The sequence below is a fragment of the Colletotrichum lupini genome, chromosome 4, assembly GCF_023278565.1.
Source record: "Colletotrichum lupini chromosome 4, complete sequence".
Classification (NCBI taxonomy): Eukaryota; Fungi; Ascomycota; class Sordariomycetes; order Glomerellales; family Glomerellaceae; genus Colletotrichum; species Colletotrichum lupini.
The window spans coordinates 6679029-6696890 of record NC_064677.1 but is presented as its reverse complement, the minus strand read 5'-3'; the positions used below and the strand labels follow the sequence as shown (position 1 = coordinate 6696890).

The following is a 17862-nucleotide window of genomic DNA, read 5'->3' as shown; positions in this document are numbered from 1 at the left end:
CTAAGTACGCGCATAAAGCCTCCCTACTTCTTACCTACCGAGCGGACTACTATTACTAATTATTAAGCTTTAGAAATATATACTAGAGCCGCTACTACTACCGCTAGTATTACGTAAGTTACTCCCCCTACGTAACTAAATCTTAGCAATCTCTTAGTAACGTATCGCCGAGGGTTATAATACTATATCTTTTTTTTAAAAATTACGCTAGGCTAGATAAAAAGGGTTCTATAGTATATTATTAATTAACTTATTTTTAGTAACCTTTCGCCGCGAACTTAACGTTTATTATCCCATTTTATATATACCCTTTTCTTATAGCGTTCGAATCTATTAACTACTTCTACTACTTTTTTAAAATACTTAATAAGCTCTTACGTATTATATTTAGTAAGCTACCTAGCCTATTTAATAAAATATTATAAGTTTCCTCCCTCGCTTTATATCGTAACGATTTCTTTAACTTCCTAAACGTCTTACTTATCCTCTAACTCCGGGAGATTCGCTATTTAGTCGCCGACCGTTTAGTAATTTCCCTATAGCTTAAGCTAGGAAACTAAGAAAATATTATATATTCTCTAATACTACTCTAATAAATATACTTAGTAAGCCTATTTCCCTACCCTTTTAGCTATCGCTACTTTAATATATCTCGGCGCTAGTTTATTATTTTTAAATCGTATATTCTTTGTTAATAGGCCGACGACCTCTCCGTAATTAAACTCCTTTAGGGTATATTTTCTATTATAATAAGCTACTTAGCTTTTAAAGGCTTATGCCTACGCTCGCGTAGCCTAGGCCTTAATCTCCCTAATTTTTTAAACCCTTTCCTAAACCCCCTAGACTATAGCCTTATAATTAGGTATATATTTAACGTACTTAGGGTAGTAGCCGTATAGTACTATATACGGGGATACTTTTATAATAAAATATTAACTATTATTATATATAAACTCGGCCTCTTCTAGCTACGCTACTTACCTATTTAGCGAGCCCTCGGTATAAATCCTTAGATACTTTTTTAATATTTAATAAGTTCGCTCCGTTTAGCCGTCTATTTATAAGTAGTACGCAGTAGATAGTTAGTAACGCATCGCCCGTTCCTTAGTAAACTCTTCCTAAAATGCGCTTATAAAAAGCTTATCTCTATCTATAATAATACCTTTAGGTATACCGAACTTATATTCGACCTCTTAATATAAAATACTTACTATTTATACTACGTTAAGTATCTTAATAGTAAATAAGAACTTCGCGAACTTTATTATATAATAGATAATAATTATAATATTATTATACTCTGCGCCGTTACTACGAGCGCTTAGTAATAGCCCCGTAATAAAATCTATAGATATTTCCTAAAATAAGTATAAAAATAGTAATAATAACTATAGCTACCCGTACGGCTTATATCTTAGGGTCATAACTCCTAAATAATACTTATAGTTCTTAATATATTCCTAAATATCTCGTTAAATATTTTCTTAATAGAACTTCCTCTAGATTAGCTTAAGAGTTTTTATAGCTCCTATATAACCTACCCTATAATCGTCGTAATATTAATAAAGGATCTCTATCTAAAGAGACTCTACTTAAAAAATAATAAGTCTTTTTTTAAAAAATAGTATACCCTATTCGTTAAGTAAATATACTCTTAGCTCGCTAGCCGTAGCGCGAACTTTTACTAATTATAATATATAAAACTCGTCTTTAGCCTATAGTCCTCTAACGAGCTCCTTAATCTTTAGCGAGAGATAAAAAGCGAATACCGTTTCGCCCCTTATAAGCTCTTTTATAATAGGGCGTAGGATATACTATTCTAGTATAATAACCCTAGCTCTATTCGACTCCTCTTTATCCTTACCGAATTGTTAATAAGCGTTCGCTAATAACTCTCTTACTTTCTTACCTCGAGTCGTTACGGTAGTAACTATTACTATTTTATTAATACGCCCTATAACACGCTACTAATATAGGGGAGAGGATTCCCCGTCCCTAGAGCTAGCTAATATCTAACTAGGATCGCAAAGGGAGGCCTTAACTACTTAAACGTATACCTTAGTAATATTATTTTATTTTTTAAGCTAATTATCCTTTGCTAAACGTTAGGTAGTAGTTCGCTAATAAAACGTAACTTCTAAGCTAGTATAAAGAGGACGTCTTTATAAAGCACTTCCCCTTCTATATAGTCTAGCTTTTTAAATAGACCGTCCGCTAGGTTCGTTTTCCCTAGCTAGTATTCTAAATTAAAGTTAAATACTAATAGTTTATATACCTACCTCGCGAGCCTTCCCTAAAGGTCCCGCGCTAGTATACCGATTACTCCCTTAAGTACTTAGTAATCCGTTAGGACTATAAACTTTTATAAAAGGCCCTAAAAATAGTAAGCCTAGTACTCTAGCTTTTTTACTATAGCGAGCAGTTCTTATTAGCCCGTAGCCCATCGCTACTCCGTATCTATAAGCTTCCGTAACTAATAAGTAACAAGTCGCTATTCTCTATTAGCTTACTATAATAAGATTATTATAATAGCTTTAACTAAAGCGTCGGTTTCTACCTATATAATACGTTATAAGTTTTAATACATAAGTACGGTTACTAAGGTAAAAGCGACTTTTAGCTAATTAAACGCCTCGTTTACTTCCTTAGTTTACTAGAAGTCCCTTATCTACCCCTTTTTTATTTTTAGTAATACTATTATTAGTATAACGATGCCTAAGTATTTAGTAATAAACTTCTAATAGAAGTTATAAAACCCTAAGAATACTTAGATATCCCTAATAAACTCTAGCGCCTTCTAGTCGGCGATCGTTCGCACTCGTAATAAGTTAATCTCGATTCCTTCTAATATAATAACATAACCTAAGAACTCGACCCTTTTTTAATAAAACGAGTACTTTAATAGTTTAGTAAAAAGCCCGTATAAACGCAAACGTTAGAGGACCTTCTTAATATTCTCCGTATACTACTCCTTTATTATTAAATAGATTATTAAATCGTTTATATATACTATATAGTAAGTATTTAGTAAGTCGGCGAGCGCTTAGTAAATATATACCTAGAACGTCGCGGGTACGTTCGTTAGCTTAAAAAGCATAATAGTATACTCAAAATAACCGTATTAGCTCCGGAACGCTATTTTCTATCGGTCTTCCTTTTTAATTCGGATACGGTAATAAGCATCCCTAATATCTATCTTTAAGATCTATTTCGCTCCGCGAAGCCTATCTAAGAACTCGCTAATAAGTAGTAATAAGTATCGATTCTTTATAGTTACCCTATTTAGCCCGCGGTAGTTTATATAGAGGCGTAGCGTACCGTCCTTCTTTAATATAAAAAAGATCGGTACCCTAGCCTTACTAACTAAAAGTATAATATAACCGTTTGCTAAGTTCTTAGTAATATACGCGCGAAGCTCATCGAGTTATTTCTCGCTTAATAGATAAATAGGACTATACGGTAATTTAGTACTTAGAACTAGGTTGATAAAATATTTTACCCCGCTACATAACTACGGTCCCTTTACTAACTACTCGTTAAACGTCTCTACCTCTAATTAAAGTTTTAGTAATAGACCTCCTCGTAGTTTAGTCTCCGTTACCCCCGCAATACTTCTTATAGTAGTAATATATAATATATACGCCCTCTCGCAATTCTTAATAATATCGCGAGCTATCGCCTCTAGTTCGGTAACCGAAATAGGCTCGTACGACTATATATTCGTTACTATATTAATACGAATACCCTCCTAGCCTATCGATAGTTGTAATAATAAAAGGTCTACTATTCTTTTATCCCTATTAACTACGGCAAACAGTCGCTAAATCTTCCTTAGCTACCCATAATAGTTAATAAAAAAGAGCGTTAACTAATAGGCTTTCCCCTAGCCTACGGCTTTACCTTAGAAGTCCCTTAATAAGGGAGCTATAGTAATAGCCGGGGTTAACCCTAAGTAAGTTACGAGCCTAGTACTAATAATATCTATCTTAGAGCATATATCTATATTAACTTCTACTAGCCTTTTAATAATACCTCGCAGAACTATCGCCCTACCCTTTATAATTATTCTTATTAATACCCTCTTAATACTTAGCGTAAGCGTATTAGGTATATCGCCTACGCCTACTCGTTTTTTAATAAGTCGACCTCTATAATTCTTAGCTTAGTAGTAACCCGTTAGATAGTTATTAACGTTAGCTTCGATCGGGGGTACGTTAGCTTATCGTCGCCCCTACCTCCCGACTTATTTTTCTAGTACTTACTAGATATATAGCCTATTTTATTATATATAAAATACTTAATATCGCTACTATAACGCTTCTATAATAGCTCGGCGCGAGTACTCTTATTATATAGCTTTTATAATATTACTCCTAGCGAGTCCTTAGAGCCTAGCCCCTTAAAGCTCTCCTTACTCTTTTTTTTATAAAAGGGGGATATTTAACGCAGTTACTCTAATAATAGATATAGCCTCTTCTTACCGTCCTTTTATAACTAGTCGCCGCCCTTTTGCTAATTTAACGACTATAGTTTATTAGCCTCGTAAGCTATATCGCGTGCTCTTTTAATTAAGACCTTATAATAAATTAGATCGTTTTATAGCTAAGATAGTAATTTAAAAAAGAACTAGTATACTTCTACTTTCGAATTCTCTATATTTTCTAAACCTAGGTTATAATAAATCGCTAACTACTTAGCGAGGAACTAAGTAGGGGTCTAGCCCTCTTTTAGCCTCTTCGTCCTTAGCTCTTTACGATATTCCCGTTCCTAAGTCTCGGGGTCTACGTACTATTAGCAAATAAACGCTAAGAAGTCGCCCTAGGAAAGGGGATCTTAGAAGCTTTTCTCGTAATTATGCTATTACGTTTATAGTAATAGGGATATCTTAAATAGGGCCTATTCAATATACTATTTTATAGTACTTTTTACGTAAAGCTTATTACCTACTTCTATAATAATAATCTAGTCTACTACCTAGGTACTTATAGACTCTTCTCCGATCGGTTTATAATTATAAAAAAAAGGCTTTTTATATTCTCGTCGACCTAGACGCGTCGCTAGCCGCTTAATAAGCTATTAAACGAGCTCCTCGTATTAACGCCGTTCTTAGTTTCGATCTTCGACTATTATTTTTATTATCTTATAAAAATAGGTTATTATTAGGCCCATAGGGTCTACTAAACTAGCTATTTTAGTACTACCCGCGCCTTTATACGCGCCTTAACCTCGTACGTCTAGCGATCGGTTATTAATAAACGCCCCGTTTATAACGGATAGGGTCTTCGAGGTATTAATAGGGTAACTAACCCGTAAGGGTAATTTACCTTAATTATTTTCTTTATCTAGCTCTTCCGTAGATACTAATGTTTAAGTAGGACTCGCCCTATAGTAGGCTCGTTCTCTCGGACGGAATAGGGTTAAGTAGTTGACTCCGGATAGCTATAGCTTATTAGCGCTAACGGCTCTTTGCTAATAGCTAAGTATTATTTCGTTAACGTTCCGTTCGTTTTTATAATTTATTATTACTTATATTAGTTACTCCATAAAAATAAAAGCTTTAGAATCATAAAAGATTAGGCTATAAGTACTTAACTAGCGAGGCTATAATATAAGTATAGGTATATTATAAAACTAAAGCTTATAAAGTCCTTCGTAAGGGCTCTGCTTTTTAAAAAGTTCTTTTGTAATAAGATCCGTACACCGGTCGCTAAGTTATTAGTATCCTATTACTAGCCGCATCCCGAATCTATTATAATATAAAAAATACGGCTATAGAGCCTCGGCGGGTATACTCCTACCTAGGCCCTTATTATATTATTCTAAGAGCGCAGTATTAAGTACTTTATATGATAGCTCGACGGCTATATTACCGGCCTCTTCTAGACCTACCCTTACTACGAGGTTATATAAAAGCTCTTTTTAAACGTTATTTCGCTAAATAATACTTATAAAACTAACCGCTTTAAGATACCGCTTATAAACGTAACTAGGGTAGCTAATATAGGCACGACTTTTAATATAGCATTCTACTTTATTAACTTAAAAAATTACTAAGCCTATAAGTAAGCTCTAGGTTAATTAAAAGACCTTCGTACTTAAATTAACGCCCGCAAGCCTATCGTCGCTATTACTAACTTCGAGAAGGCACTAAAAAAAGCCCTTACTACTATCTAGCCCGATACGTAGTAGCAGATCTATATATAGTATATTAATAAGAATATTACCTACGAGGTTAAAAAGCGGTAGATTTACGCCGACGGCTCTTAGGTAATTAATAATAACAAAGCAATTAGTAATAACTATATCGACCCCGTCTTCGCCGAATTATTAGTAAGAGCTTTGTTAGAAAAACTAATTACTATCGGCCGGCCCCGTGAGATTCCGGATACCTACGTTAGCTTTTTTTTAGTTTAGAAGTCTATGATTTATGCTAATTTAAAAGGGGACTTTACTAAGGCCTAGAAGTTAATACTTAAGAAGTTCGAACGGTAAGAGCCCTTAATTACTTATATTCTCGAGACTTACCTTAGCTAGCGTAAGGAGTTCGTAAACTACTAGATTAAGTAGTACTATAACCTCGGTATTAGGGTAACCTCTCGGATAGAAAGTAGTTATAAAGAGATTAAGAGCTACCTCTTTAACTTAATTATAAATTTAAAGTTCCTTACGGATCGTATATAATAGATAATTAGTAACTAAAAAGTAACTTACGAGGTCGATCTCGCTAAGTAGAGCTCTCGTTAGCTCGTTAAGTTTAGTATTAATAACCGCTAGAAAGTTTAGATAGGTAATATACGTACCCGCTACTTAAAGAAAGCGTTAAGACTTATTATTACGTAGTACCGCCTAGTTTATAGAAGGCTAAAAAAGACCGAACCCGACTTACTTTATATAAAGTAATTTATTACTTAGTACGGCCTCTCTTATTTATATATTATTTATTAGTATCTCGAGCAGAATAAGCCTCTCTCGTACTTTAATTATAACCACTACTAATACCTTAGTTATAACCTTATCGCTAATAATACCCTACGCTAGATCTTAGATCCCCTCGTTATCGTACCGTAAGGTCGGCCTCGTAATAGCAAAGTTAATATCCCTATAGCTATACTACCGTTATAATAGTCTCCTATTAGTACTAATTATTAATAAGGCTCCTAGGCTACTCGAGTAAGGAATCCTTTATATTAAGAACGACTAGATAAGGGTTAATCTACTAGCTAACTAGAACTAGGCTTTTAGTAAATTATAGCAGATCTCTAACGTTAACTTAACTAAGATCTATACGTAGCGGCTACTACCGAGCCTAAGTAAGGCCGAGGTCGAGGCTAAGGTCGAGGCCGAGGTCGCCCGCAAGGCAGAGGTTGCCCGCGAGGCAGAGGTCGCCCGCAAGGTAGAGGAAGTCGAAGAAGTAGAACTATGAGTAATATTATTAACGAGGAGTAACGAGGGATCTACGCTACGGTTATTACTAAGTAAGTCTAGTAATCCCTCGATCTAAATAGCTAGTATAGATTACGACCGGGGGATCTTAGTACGGCCGTTAATTACTTATAGTTAATTACCGTAGTCTTAACGATTAGAATTATCGACTTAAGTAGGCTAATAGGAGGCTAGCTTTTAGATTAGTTATTCCGCTTAGTTAGATAATTATATAATTAAATTATTTTAACGAAAAGTACGGCAATCGTCGAATTAGCTCGAATCGTAGATTTCTATTAAATTAGCCTAATTAACTTAGGCCAATTCGTAAGTTAGGCTAATTAGTTAGAAAAGTGGGGACTGTTAACTATAGCGTATAGTCAAAATAGCTAAACGATATAGTCAAAATAGCCGGGTTTATTATTTAATATAAACCTTTTATTAGAGCACTAACTACCGTTACTTATTATTATACTTATAGCCCGTATTATAATTAAAAATAGTAACGCCTTATAGAGTTAACTTACTTAAATAAGCGTTATAAATCCTTAACCTCGTTTATAAACTACTATTAATAAATCGCTACTAGCTTTTTAAGTAGTAACTAGCTCTTTTATCCTATTATTAGTGCCTTTTATAATTATTATAACTACTTATTTAATAATACTAACGCTTTTACGTATTACTACCGCGCGCTACTACATAGTAAAAAGGACTAAATTATTAATCAATAAAATAAGGGTATTTAACCTATCTAAATCCTTTTGAGCTTCTAATTAGAAAGTAGCGATTATAGTAATATTATTAACTATAATATATTTAATATACTAGCTACTTATTGCTATAACGAATTAGGTAGTAGATCCCTTATTAAGTAGTTATTTAACTAATTACGTAATTTTATAAAGTATTAGTACTGCTTCTAACGTAACGACGCGGGCTATATTACGAGCTTATTTATCGTGCTTATTATTGCGATTTCCTTATTTTAATAATATCCGGATGTTTTATTAATAGATTTTATATATAAAACTAATCGATTTAATATGCTGCTATTTAATATTTACGGAGTTACGAACGATAGTTATGCTTTTTAAGTTACGAGCTACTTTTTATTTAATAAGAAAGAAGCTAATTACTATTAGGTTATTAACTAGTTATTAATATTACTCTAGGCTTACGAAATTCTTTTTTTATAAGTTATATATACGGATCGCGAGATTACTCTACTTAATACCCTTAATAATAATACCTAATTTAAAGTAGTACTATACGTATTTTATTACTAATATATTAACCTTAACGTATTAACTAAGACCCGGCGCTACTTTAGCCCGGTTACGAGGGACGAGATTAGCGTCGTTATACGTAACCCTCGCTTTTAGTAATTCCTTACGGATTAGGGTAATCTTTTCCGTAGCGAATTAATAGCTATATACTACGACCGATTGTTCAAATTTAAGATTATTAAATACCCTATAGTAGTAGTTAATTACGTTATTAATACCTAGCTTAAGCCGTAGTACGAAAAAATTATATTTACTTAAGTTAACTAAATTAGGTACTTTGGTTATATAACTATATTAATTATCGAATCCTTATACGCGAGTATTAAAATATAAATTTACTACTATATAGGTAACCTTAAAGCCGTATTTAATAAATTAGTTATTTTTTAAGTAAGTTAAGCGGTTATAATTAGCGCTTATTAGACCCGTTATTAAGCTAAGGTATTAAGCGTTATTATAGGATTATTTTAAAAAAAAAGGTCCGTACGTATATATATTATTATACCCTTAGGCGCCTTTTATAAGAACTCCGTATACTAAGTAAATAATTAAATTTAGGTTTATATAAAAGGCTATTAAGAGAGTGCGTACCCTATTTAATTCGAACTACTTATAGGCTATTTTATTACTATATCCTCTAATAATATACTAAGGACGGTACTTTAATATTATTAAAAGAGATCTATTTATATTAGTTCTAGCGACGCTTAGAGCTTATTATTAATAATAATACCTCTACCCCCCTATTCGATCTTTTATAAATCCGAGGTAAGGGTTACTTATAGGGCTCTATAGTAGGTATTATAGTAATTATAGCGGGTACTAGGGCGCTTAAGTTAAAAAAGCTAGTGGTCGATTTAAGTATTTCTTTTAGATAAGAGCCCTTTATATTTAAATATAAAGAAGCTACTAAATACGCAAAAGTAGTACCCGTATTAATATTACTACTATTAATAGTACTTCTAGCGCTAAGTAAGGCTACTTTTACCTAACGAGGCCTCGAGATTATATACGATTTTAATATATACGAGCTTAGTATAGAGATATAGCGGGGGTATTAGCGGGCTACTATTAACGAGGTAATTAATATAGTCGATAGTAATATAATTAATTTTATAGGGGCTCCTCGGCTATTAATGCTTATAAAGTTACGATCCTAATTAACTAGTAATCTTATATAATTAGATATATTATAGGATTTAGCTAACGAGGATTATATTTACGATATTAATCCTATAATAGAAGGCGAGATAGATAGACTTATTAATAAGTACGAGGCTAAAGTAGAGGACGAGGTTAAAGTAGAGGAAGTTACTAAATTACGGGCTATAGGCTATACGAAGTAATTAATAGTTAATTAAGTAGTTAATTAGGTAGTTAATTAGGTAGTTAATTAGGTAGTTAATTAGGTAGTTAATTAGGTAGTTAATTAGGTAGTTAATTAGGTAGTTAATTAGGTAGTTAATTAGGTAGTTAATTAGGTAGTTAATTAAGTAGTTAATTAGGCTAATTCGTCGATTGCCGTACTTTTTATTAAAATAATTTAATTAACTATAAGTTAATTAACGGCCTCTGATTAGCCTAACTTATTCGAATGCTGACTACGTAGAGCCTAGCTTACGTATGTGCCCGAGACCGGCGGTCGTGTGGCGGCCGTAGCCACACTTGGTGGCAGAATAGCGGCAGCTGGTGGCAGAATATCATCGCCCTAATTATTCAGGACGGTGATCGGTGGGACTTGGCAGTTGAGACCCCAGTGCCGTGTAACGTCAAGCACACCGATGAGAGACGGCATCAGGGGGTGCGTTGTGTTTTTGCTTTTTGGATGGGGATGAAAAAGGCCAAGAGGGCAGGGGAAGAAGACCCAAGACCACGATGCAGTTGTCGATTTGGGGATAGGTTGATAGAGCCTAGAGGGGGGCCCCAGTATGCATGCTCTTCTGCTTTGGTCTCGAAGAGATGCTTCTCCCACTCGGAGCCGGTTTTTTGTCAGCAAGGACCATTGAGCAATATCCGGAACTCGCCCGACAATTCGGAACAGATGGACTCGTGCTGATGCTTCTGCTTCTGCTTGATGCTTGTGCTTGGTATGGAGTACTGATGCAGCGGTACTGGTAGTGCACCAGCCTCCGTTGAGTGTGCCTTGCCTCGCATATCGTACCCTCTCGATATTGAATGGGACCCTCGTGAGTTGCCCTTTCTTGCAAGCTGCATGTTTCCGTCTCAGCCCTCGGGCATTGACCCTTGAGTCGACCCAACCGCTCCGAGGGATGTCACACATTCAACCTGCGTCGTTGCCTATGAGTAGCGAGCCGCTGGTATAGAGTCGCAATATTGAGATACACCAGAAGCCCCGTTCGCCGGACGAGAAGCCCATTCCTGACGTTGTTATTGCTCTTTTTTTTGAGTCCGTCTTGGGTCGGACAGCTGTCAAAAAAAGCAAACCGGAACGCCGGTGTATTCTTTTGACTCTTAACAGAAAGCTGATATAGGGACCACATGCAGGGGTCCGGGGACCGGCTTAGCAGCAAAGGGCTCATTTCGCCAGTCCGCCTGCATTCCTGTTGACAGGGCTGGAGGTGAGGGGGATATCCCTTCTGAGAAATTCCCAAACGGTCGTCTAGCCTCAATGAATGGAGGCAGGGAAGATCCTTTTCTCGAGCCATGTGGCTTGCGAGTCATCAACGTTCCAACTCCTCTGAATTGTCGTATTGCGCTCCCCCGCAAGGCCCGCTTGCGGCCGACTCGTCGAGATGAGGCAGGGCCTCTGCTATGCGGATTTGCATGTCTGTCGGACGCGTATTTTTCATTGGGGGTATTCGTAACTTCGTAAGGAGTAGATCATTGATAACTGAAGGGGGAGGTACTTTTTGATGATATTGCACAGGGCGCAGGGCGGCGAATGCAGTAGCATGGAAGTCCGTCCGCCTCCCCGAGCCTGGACGGCCTGCAGACTTTGCCGGCAGTGGATGAAATTCCCATTGCTCTCGGGACGTGTAGATGGACCAACAACCATTTCCTTTTGACAGGCAAACAATACCGTACTTTACCGGACTTAATGTGTGATGCGAACCAATGGACCCATGGTCTCTGGACCGCTCGCCTTGGTACCGGTCTTCCTATCCCCGGCCGAAGCGGCAAACTTTGACCGGGAGCAGCAGTAGCAGGAGCAGCAACGCCTCCGAGATGCAGAGACCGAGGTACGGATATCATAGCTGGACCCAATCCATGAGACCATGGTGACATACGAGCTAAGCTCGCAGCGTGCTCCCTGTCTGTCTCCTTCCGGTTTGCGCGTTGAGCAGGATGGGGAAGAACCTATCCAAAGGATGACTGACCAGCGTTGCCGGGGTCTGTTCGGTGGTCTGTTCGGTGGTCTGGTGTTGCACTGCAGGCTGCCCGACAGCCCATCTTGCATCTTGTCTGTCGACGGGCTGCTGCTGCTGCTGCTGCTGCTGCTGCTCACTCACTTGGTGGCTATAGCTCCTGGGGGGACGCAGCACCGAGGACGGCATAGAGGCACATGGGTGATGAAGCCTCGAGCTTCTTGATGACGGGCGCAGCGCTATTCGACGCGAGGGTTGGTTGTAGTTGAACGGTACAAGCGCGTGCGTGCCATTTGCTGGCTTTTCCATCAATCCCAGCAACGGCATTCCACGGTGAGAAGCATGTGCTGGTCATCGACGTGGCTTTCGTTGCATCTTGCTGCATCCTTCAGCCGCCTGCCACCCCCCATGTTCCCGTTCAGCGGCAGCTTTGAAGGAGACCCTCCCCCCAACTCATTCTCGGTCGAGATCTGCCCCTGCGGCATGGGGGACACCAGTCAGCATAGCTCAGAAATTCTGAATTGACATGCTGTGAGCCTGTGACGGAGATTTGAACGCGTACAACAATTATGAAATGGAAATGAATAAAAGAGCCTAAAGATACAGTCAGGGGAAACCTCGAAAGGTGAGCCATTGTCGTTGGCGTTGCAGGGCTGCGAGACAAACTGTTCAAGAAAAAGCAAAATAAACAACGAGAAACATCATTGGACATCGCATCCCGGACATGGTCCAGATTGGGCAATCTCATCGCATTGACAGGTTTGCTGGGCGTTATTAATAGAAATTTGAGAGAAAAGTCCAGGCTTCTGAATCGTTCAACCCGCAGCGCCCGTTGCGTGAACATGGGAGAAAAGACAAAAAGCAGTAAAAGAAGAACATTTGCAGTCAGACCAAATGATGGCGGTTTCAAAATCATGATTCTGTAAGGGCGAAAGGTTATCATTAGTCTGGAGGAAGAGACAACATGTCGTCGACTGGAATGTTTTCTGTCCACCAAGCGACGTTGGAGAGATGAGCGGCTAGGCTCTAGTAGGGAGAGGACTGGGGGTGCCTCATCGAGGAGGTGTGTGTCTGTGTGTCACTGAGCTACTCAAAGTGTGGCTGATGCATTTTGTTTCCCAAACCCAAAAGAGAAGAGCCCCCCAAAACCCAAAGCCCCAGGGGCAGGGCGGAAGCACGAGAGGAAGACTAACGGCCAGAGTCAGGCCATGATGACGCCTGGAGGCTTTGAACGAGATTTAAACAAGCACAGCCAGACGGCGGAAGAATAAGAAAACGGTAAAGAGTGACAGCGCCGCAGCGCCCATCCCGACCCTACGTGCTCGTGCGTGCCTACTTTGACGTCCTGATGGGCGATCTCTTGAAGGGGTGGGAGAGGGGGCGTGGGAGGGCTGCCAGGGGCAATTTGCAGTTCAGCGTTCTCGACTGGCCTAGAAACCCTGGTAAGGAGGAGAAAAGCCAAGGAGGATTCGTCGACGAGGGCCACAGATCTGGTAATCCAATCCCGTAGTGGAGAGAAGAGAGAGCGAGAGACAAAGATGGGTAGATGCAGATGGCCAGAATCGGCAACTTGGTTGGGCCAGTAGTCAGCCGACGGGCGAGAGATAGAGAACACAACATCCAGAGCAGTTCCAAACTTCCAAAGAGGCCTGCGAGAGTTTGATAGACCCCGTGCGAGATGGGCAGCAAAAGCGCCCCTAGTCAACGAATGATCTTGATCCATCTCTTCTCAACAAGGGGCCCTACTTTTTCCTCTAGCGTGATGGGTAAAGAACGGGTTTCCGGGTATCCAAGCAAGACTAGCCAGCCCATTCGACCACGGTTCTTTAATGCTCATCTAGCACGCTTTCAGAAGAGGTTGCATCTCTTCGCGTGGTGGTTCTTCTCGGGTCGTCCAGTCAAGAAAGAGTGTGTTGGCAGGGCAGGGGAAATCCTGGTTGATCGTCGCGGAGGCTGGAGATCACAGGATTGTCCCGTGGGCCTCTGCTTTTCTGTTCTATCCCGTACCCAAGTGCCAGGTCTTCTTCACACCCCTTGGATCCGGCCGTGTGCGTAGGGAACTTTCGGGAGGATTCGAGAGAGGCGTCCAATGGGATGACCCACCGGGAAGAGGGAAGGGAAGCAGAGAACACGGTGCTGGGAGGGAGGGGAAGGGGGGGGCATGTAGATGAAGCAGGGTAGGTTTACCTGCTGTGCTGTCTATTCACTATCATCTGGAAAGGTTCATGTCGGGTTAATTTAGGATTAATTAAATTTCATTCGAGAGAACGTAGGCTGCAGTAGATACCTGGGAAAACCAAGCTACAGCTCCTGTAGTCGGAAGTTTGTGTAATGTGGCTTTGGGAGAGCGGCGGTTTAATTTCTTTAGGGCAATAATATTCTGCCACTACCTCCCGCTATTCTATACTTAACTATAGCTACGGCCGCTATACGACTATTAGTCTTAGGTATATATATAAGCTAGGCTCTGCGTAGTTAGTATTTAAATAGATTAAGCTAATTAAAGGCCGTTAATTAACTTATAGTTAATTAAATTATTTTAGTAAAAAGTACGGTAATTAATAAGTTAGCCTAATTGACTACTTAATTAACTACCTAATTAATTACTTAATTAATTATTTAATTAAATACCTAATTAACTACTTAATTAACTATTAATTACTTCGTATAGCTTATAGCCCGTAATTTAGTAACTTCTTTTATTTTAGCTCCGTATTTTATTTTAGCCTTATACTTATTAATAAGTCTATTTATTTCGCTTTTTATTATAAGATTAATATTATAAATATAATCCTCGTTAGCTAGATTTTATAATACGTTTGATTACATAAGATTACTAATTAATTAGGATCGTAATTTTATAAGCGTTAGTAATTAAGGAGCCCTTATAAAATTAATCATATTATTATTAATTACGTTAATTACTTTATTAATAATAGCCCGTTAATACTTCTATTATATTTTTATATTAAGCTCGTACGTATTAAAATTATATATAATTTCGAGGCTTTATTAAATAGAAATAGCTTTATTTAGCGCTAGAAGTATTATTAATAATAATAACGTTAATATAAGTACTAATTTTATACGTTTAGTAGCTTTTTTATATTTAAATATAGAGGGCTCTTATTTAGAGGAGGTACTTAGATCGATTACTAGCTTTTTTAATTTAAGCGCCCTAATACTTATTATAACTATTATAATACTTATTATAGAGCCCTATAAACGACTTTTATTTTAAATTTATAAAGGATTAAATAGGGGGATAGAGGTATTATTATTAATAATAAGCTCTAAATATCGTTAAAACTAATATAAATAGATTTTTTTTAATAATATTAGAGTCCTATTCTTAGTATATTATTAGAGGACGTAGTAGTAAAGTAGCTTATAAATAAATTAAATTAAGTAGGGTGCGTACTTTTTTAATAACTTTTTATATAAACTTAAATTTAATTATTTACTTAGTATATAAAGTTTTTATAAAAAGTACTTAAGGGTATTATAATATATATATATACGGACTTTTTTTTAGAATAATTTTATAATAGTACTTAATACTTTAGCTTAGTAACGGGTTTAGTAAACGCTAATTATAGCTAGTTAACTTATTTAAAAATAATTAATTTATTAAATATAGTTTTAAGGTCGCCCGTATAGTAGTAAATTCGTATTTTGATACTTATATATAAGGATTTAATAATTAACGTAGTTAGGTAACCGAAGTACTTAATTTAGTTAACCTAAGTAAGTACGATTTTTTCGTATTATAACTTAAGCTAGGTATTAATAGCGTAATTAACTATTATTATAGGGTACTTAATAGTTTTAAATTTAAATAATTAGTTATAGTATATAGTTATTAATTTATTATAGAGGAGATTATTTTAATTCGTAAGGAATTATTAGAAGCGAGGGTTATATATAATAATATTAGTTTTATTTTTTATAGCCGGGCCGAAGTAGTATCAGGTTTTAATTAGTATTTTAAGGTTAACGTATTAATAATAGAATATATATAGTACTATTTTAAATTAAGTATTATTATTAAGGGCGTTAAGTAGAGTAATTTCGTAATTTATATACGTAATTTATAAAAAGGGAATTTTATAAGCCCGGAGTAATATTAATAGCTAGTTAATAGCTTAATAATAATTAGCTTTTTTTTTATTAAATAAAAAGTAGCTTATAATTTAGAAAGTATAACTATTATTTATAGCTCTATAAATATTAAATAGTAATATATTAAATTAATTAGTTTTATATATAGAATTTATTAATAAAATATCTAGATATTATTAAAGTAGGGAAATTATAGTAGTAAGTACGATAAATAAGTTTATAATATAGCCCGCGTTATTATATTAGAAACGGTACTAATATTTTATAGAATTATATAATCAATTAAATAATCATTTAATAGGGGATTTATTATTTAATTCGTTATAGCGGTAGGTAGTTAGTATATTAAGTATATTATAGGTAATAATACTACTATAATTACTACTTTTTAATTATAAGCTTAAAAAGATTTAAATAAGTCGAATATCCTTATTTTATTAATTAACGATTTAGTTTTTTTATTACGTAATAGTGCGTAGTAGTAATATATAAAAGCGTTAGTATTACTAAATAGGTAGTTATAATAGTTATAGAAGTTATTAATAATAGGATAGAAGAGCTAGTTACTATTTAAAAAGCTAGTAGCGATTTATTAATAATAATTTATAAACGAGGTTAAGGATTTACGACGCTTATTTAAGTAAGTTAACTTTATAAAATGTTATTATTTTTAATCGTAATATAAGTTATAAATATAATAATAAGTAATAGTAATTAGTACTTTAATAAAGGGTTTATATTAAATAATTCGGACTATAAAGCTAGTTTTATAAGTAGCCTCGTTAAGTACTATTTTAGCCTTAAGTAAGTTAGAGAAGTACTAATTATAAAATAAGTAGTTATACTTTACGTAACTATAATTATCGTAATTAATAGTATATTAGTAAATAAAAGGATTATTAACTTTATAATTATTCTCTTTTTATAATATATTAACGTTAGGAATAGTTTTAATTAATAGTAATAATAGTGGTAGTGACGGCGAGGTTAATAAAGTAGTGGTTATAAGTAAGTAGGTAGGTAGGTAAGTAGGTAAGTGGGTAGGTAAGTGGGTGGGTAGGTAAGTAGGTGGGTATGGGCAGCTGGGCTCCGTGGTCGGAGGTAGGAGCGGTCGTAGCTATACTTGGGGGCGGGATATTGGCAGGTGCTAGTAGAATATCATTGCCCTTTTTTTAAATCTCTTAGACTAAGGGACGCCGTAGATGATGCCCGGCCGCCACAGCTCTAGCCGAAACTCTCGGTTAGCCGTCTTTTTAATCCGCACAAATCTGACGCTTCTTTTGGGGCCGAAGCGAGATCTAATCGAGATTGTCCGCGTCAGTCGCAGGAGGCACTAGCCAGCTTATTAAGTTACGAGAGTTGAATTACCAAATCTTTCGAGATGGGCCATCTTCAATGCTGCCAGCTTGCCATGGGCAGAAGCCTCGGCCCTCAGGGCTTACGATGGTAGGAGCTGGCTCCGATTGCGAATTGCCAATGGACTTATTCCCAAGCGGCCGTCGTTTCTCGGGGCATGGGGAGCAAGCTCTGGCCTGTGCTTGTTCTTCCCATCTTAATCTTCCCCCACTCTCTGAAATCTCAATGTGGTCGAAGGACTGGGCAAGTAGGGGGATCCGGGGGTGGTTTGTCGTTCCATAGACGTTCTAGGGGCTTAGCCAAAGGAGATAAGTTGCTTTGATCGAGCGTTGAAAGGGAAGAGTCTC

General features: G+C 36.7%; 2 protein-coding genes across 2 annotated transcripts; both read right to left on the bottom strand.

Moving 5' to 3' along the window:
• Nucleotides 1-2797: 2797 nt before the first annotated feature.
• On the bottom strand, nucleotides 2798-12422 carry CLUP02_09080 (uncharacterized protein; the record flags this gene model as incomplete). The annotated part of the gene is made up of 10 exons (XM_049288061.1): nucleotides 2798-2817; nucleotides 10333-10375; nucleotides 10435-10682; nucleotides 10751-10919; nucleotides 10991-11124; nucleotides 11189-11481; nucleotides 11564-11730; nucleotides 11785-11982; nucleotides 12050-12180; nucleotides 12215-12422. 10 exons carry the CDS (start codon nucleotides 12420-12422, stop codon nucleotides 2798-2800), a joined length of 1611 nt encoding a protein of 536 aa, XP_049145205.1.
• A 68-nt stretch (nucleotides 12423-12490) lies between these two features.
• On the bottom strand, nucleotides 12491-14250 carry CLUP02_09079 (uncharacterized protein; the record flags this gene model as incomplete). Its single annotated transcript, XM_049288060.1, has 8 exons — nucleotides 12491-12543; nucleotides 12642-12702; nucleotides 12762-13078; nucleotides 13162-13225; nucleotides 13296-13734; nucleotides 13882-13990; nucleotides 14067-14173; nucleotides 14225-14250. 8 exons carry the CDS (start codon nucleotides 14248-14250, stop codon nucleotides 12491-12493), a joined length of 1176 nt encoding a protein of 391 aa, XP_049145204.1.
• Between the last annotated feature and the right edge of the window lie 3612 nt (nucleotides 14251-17862).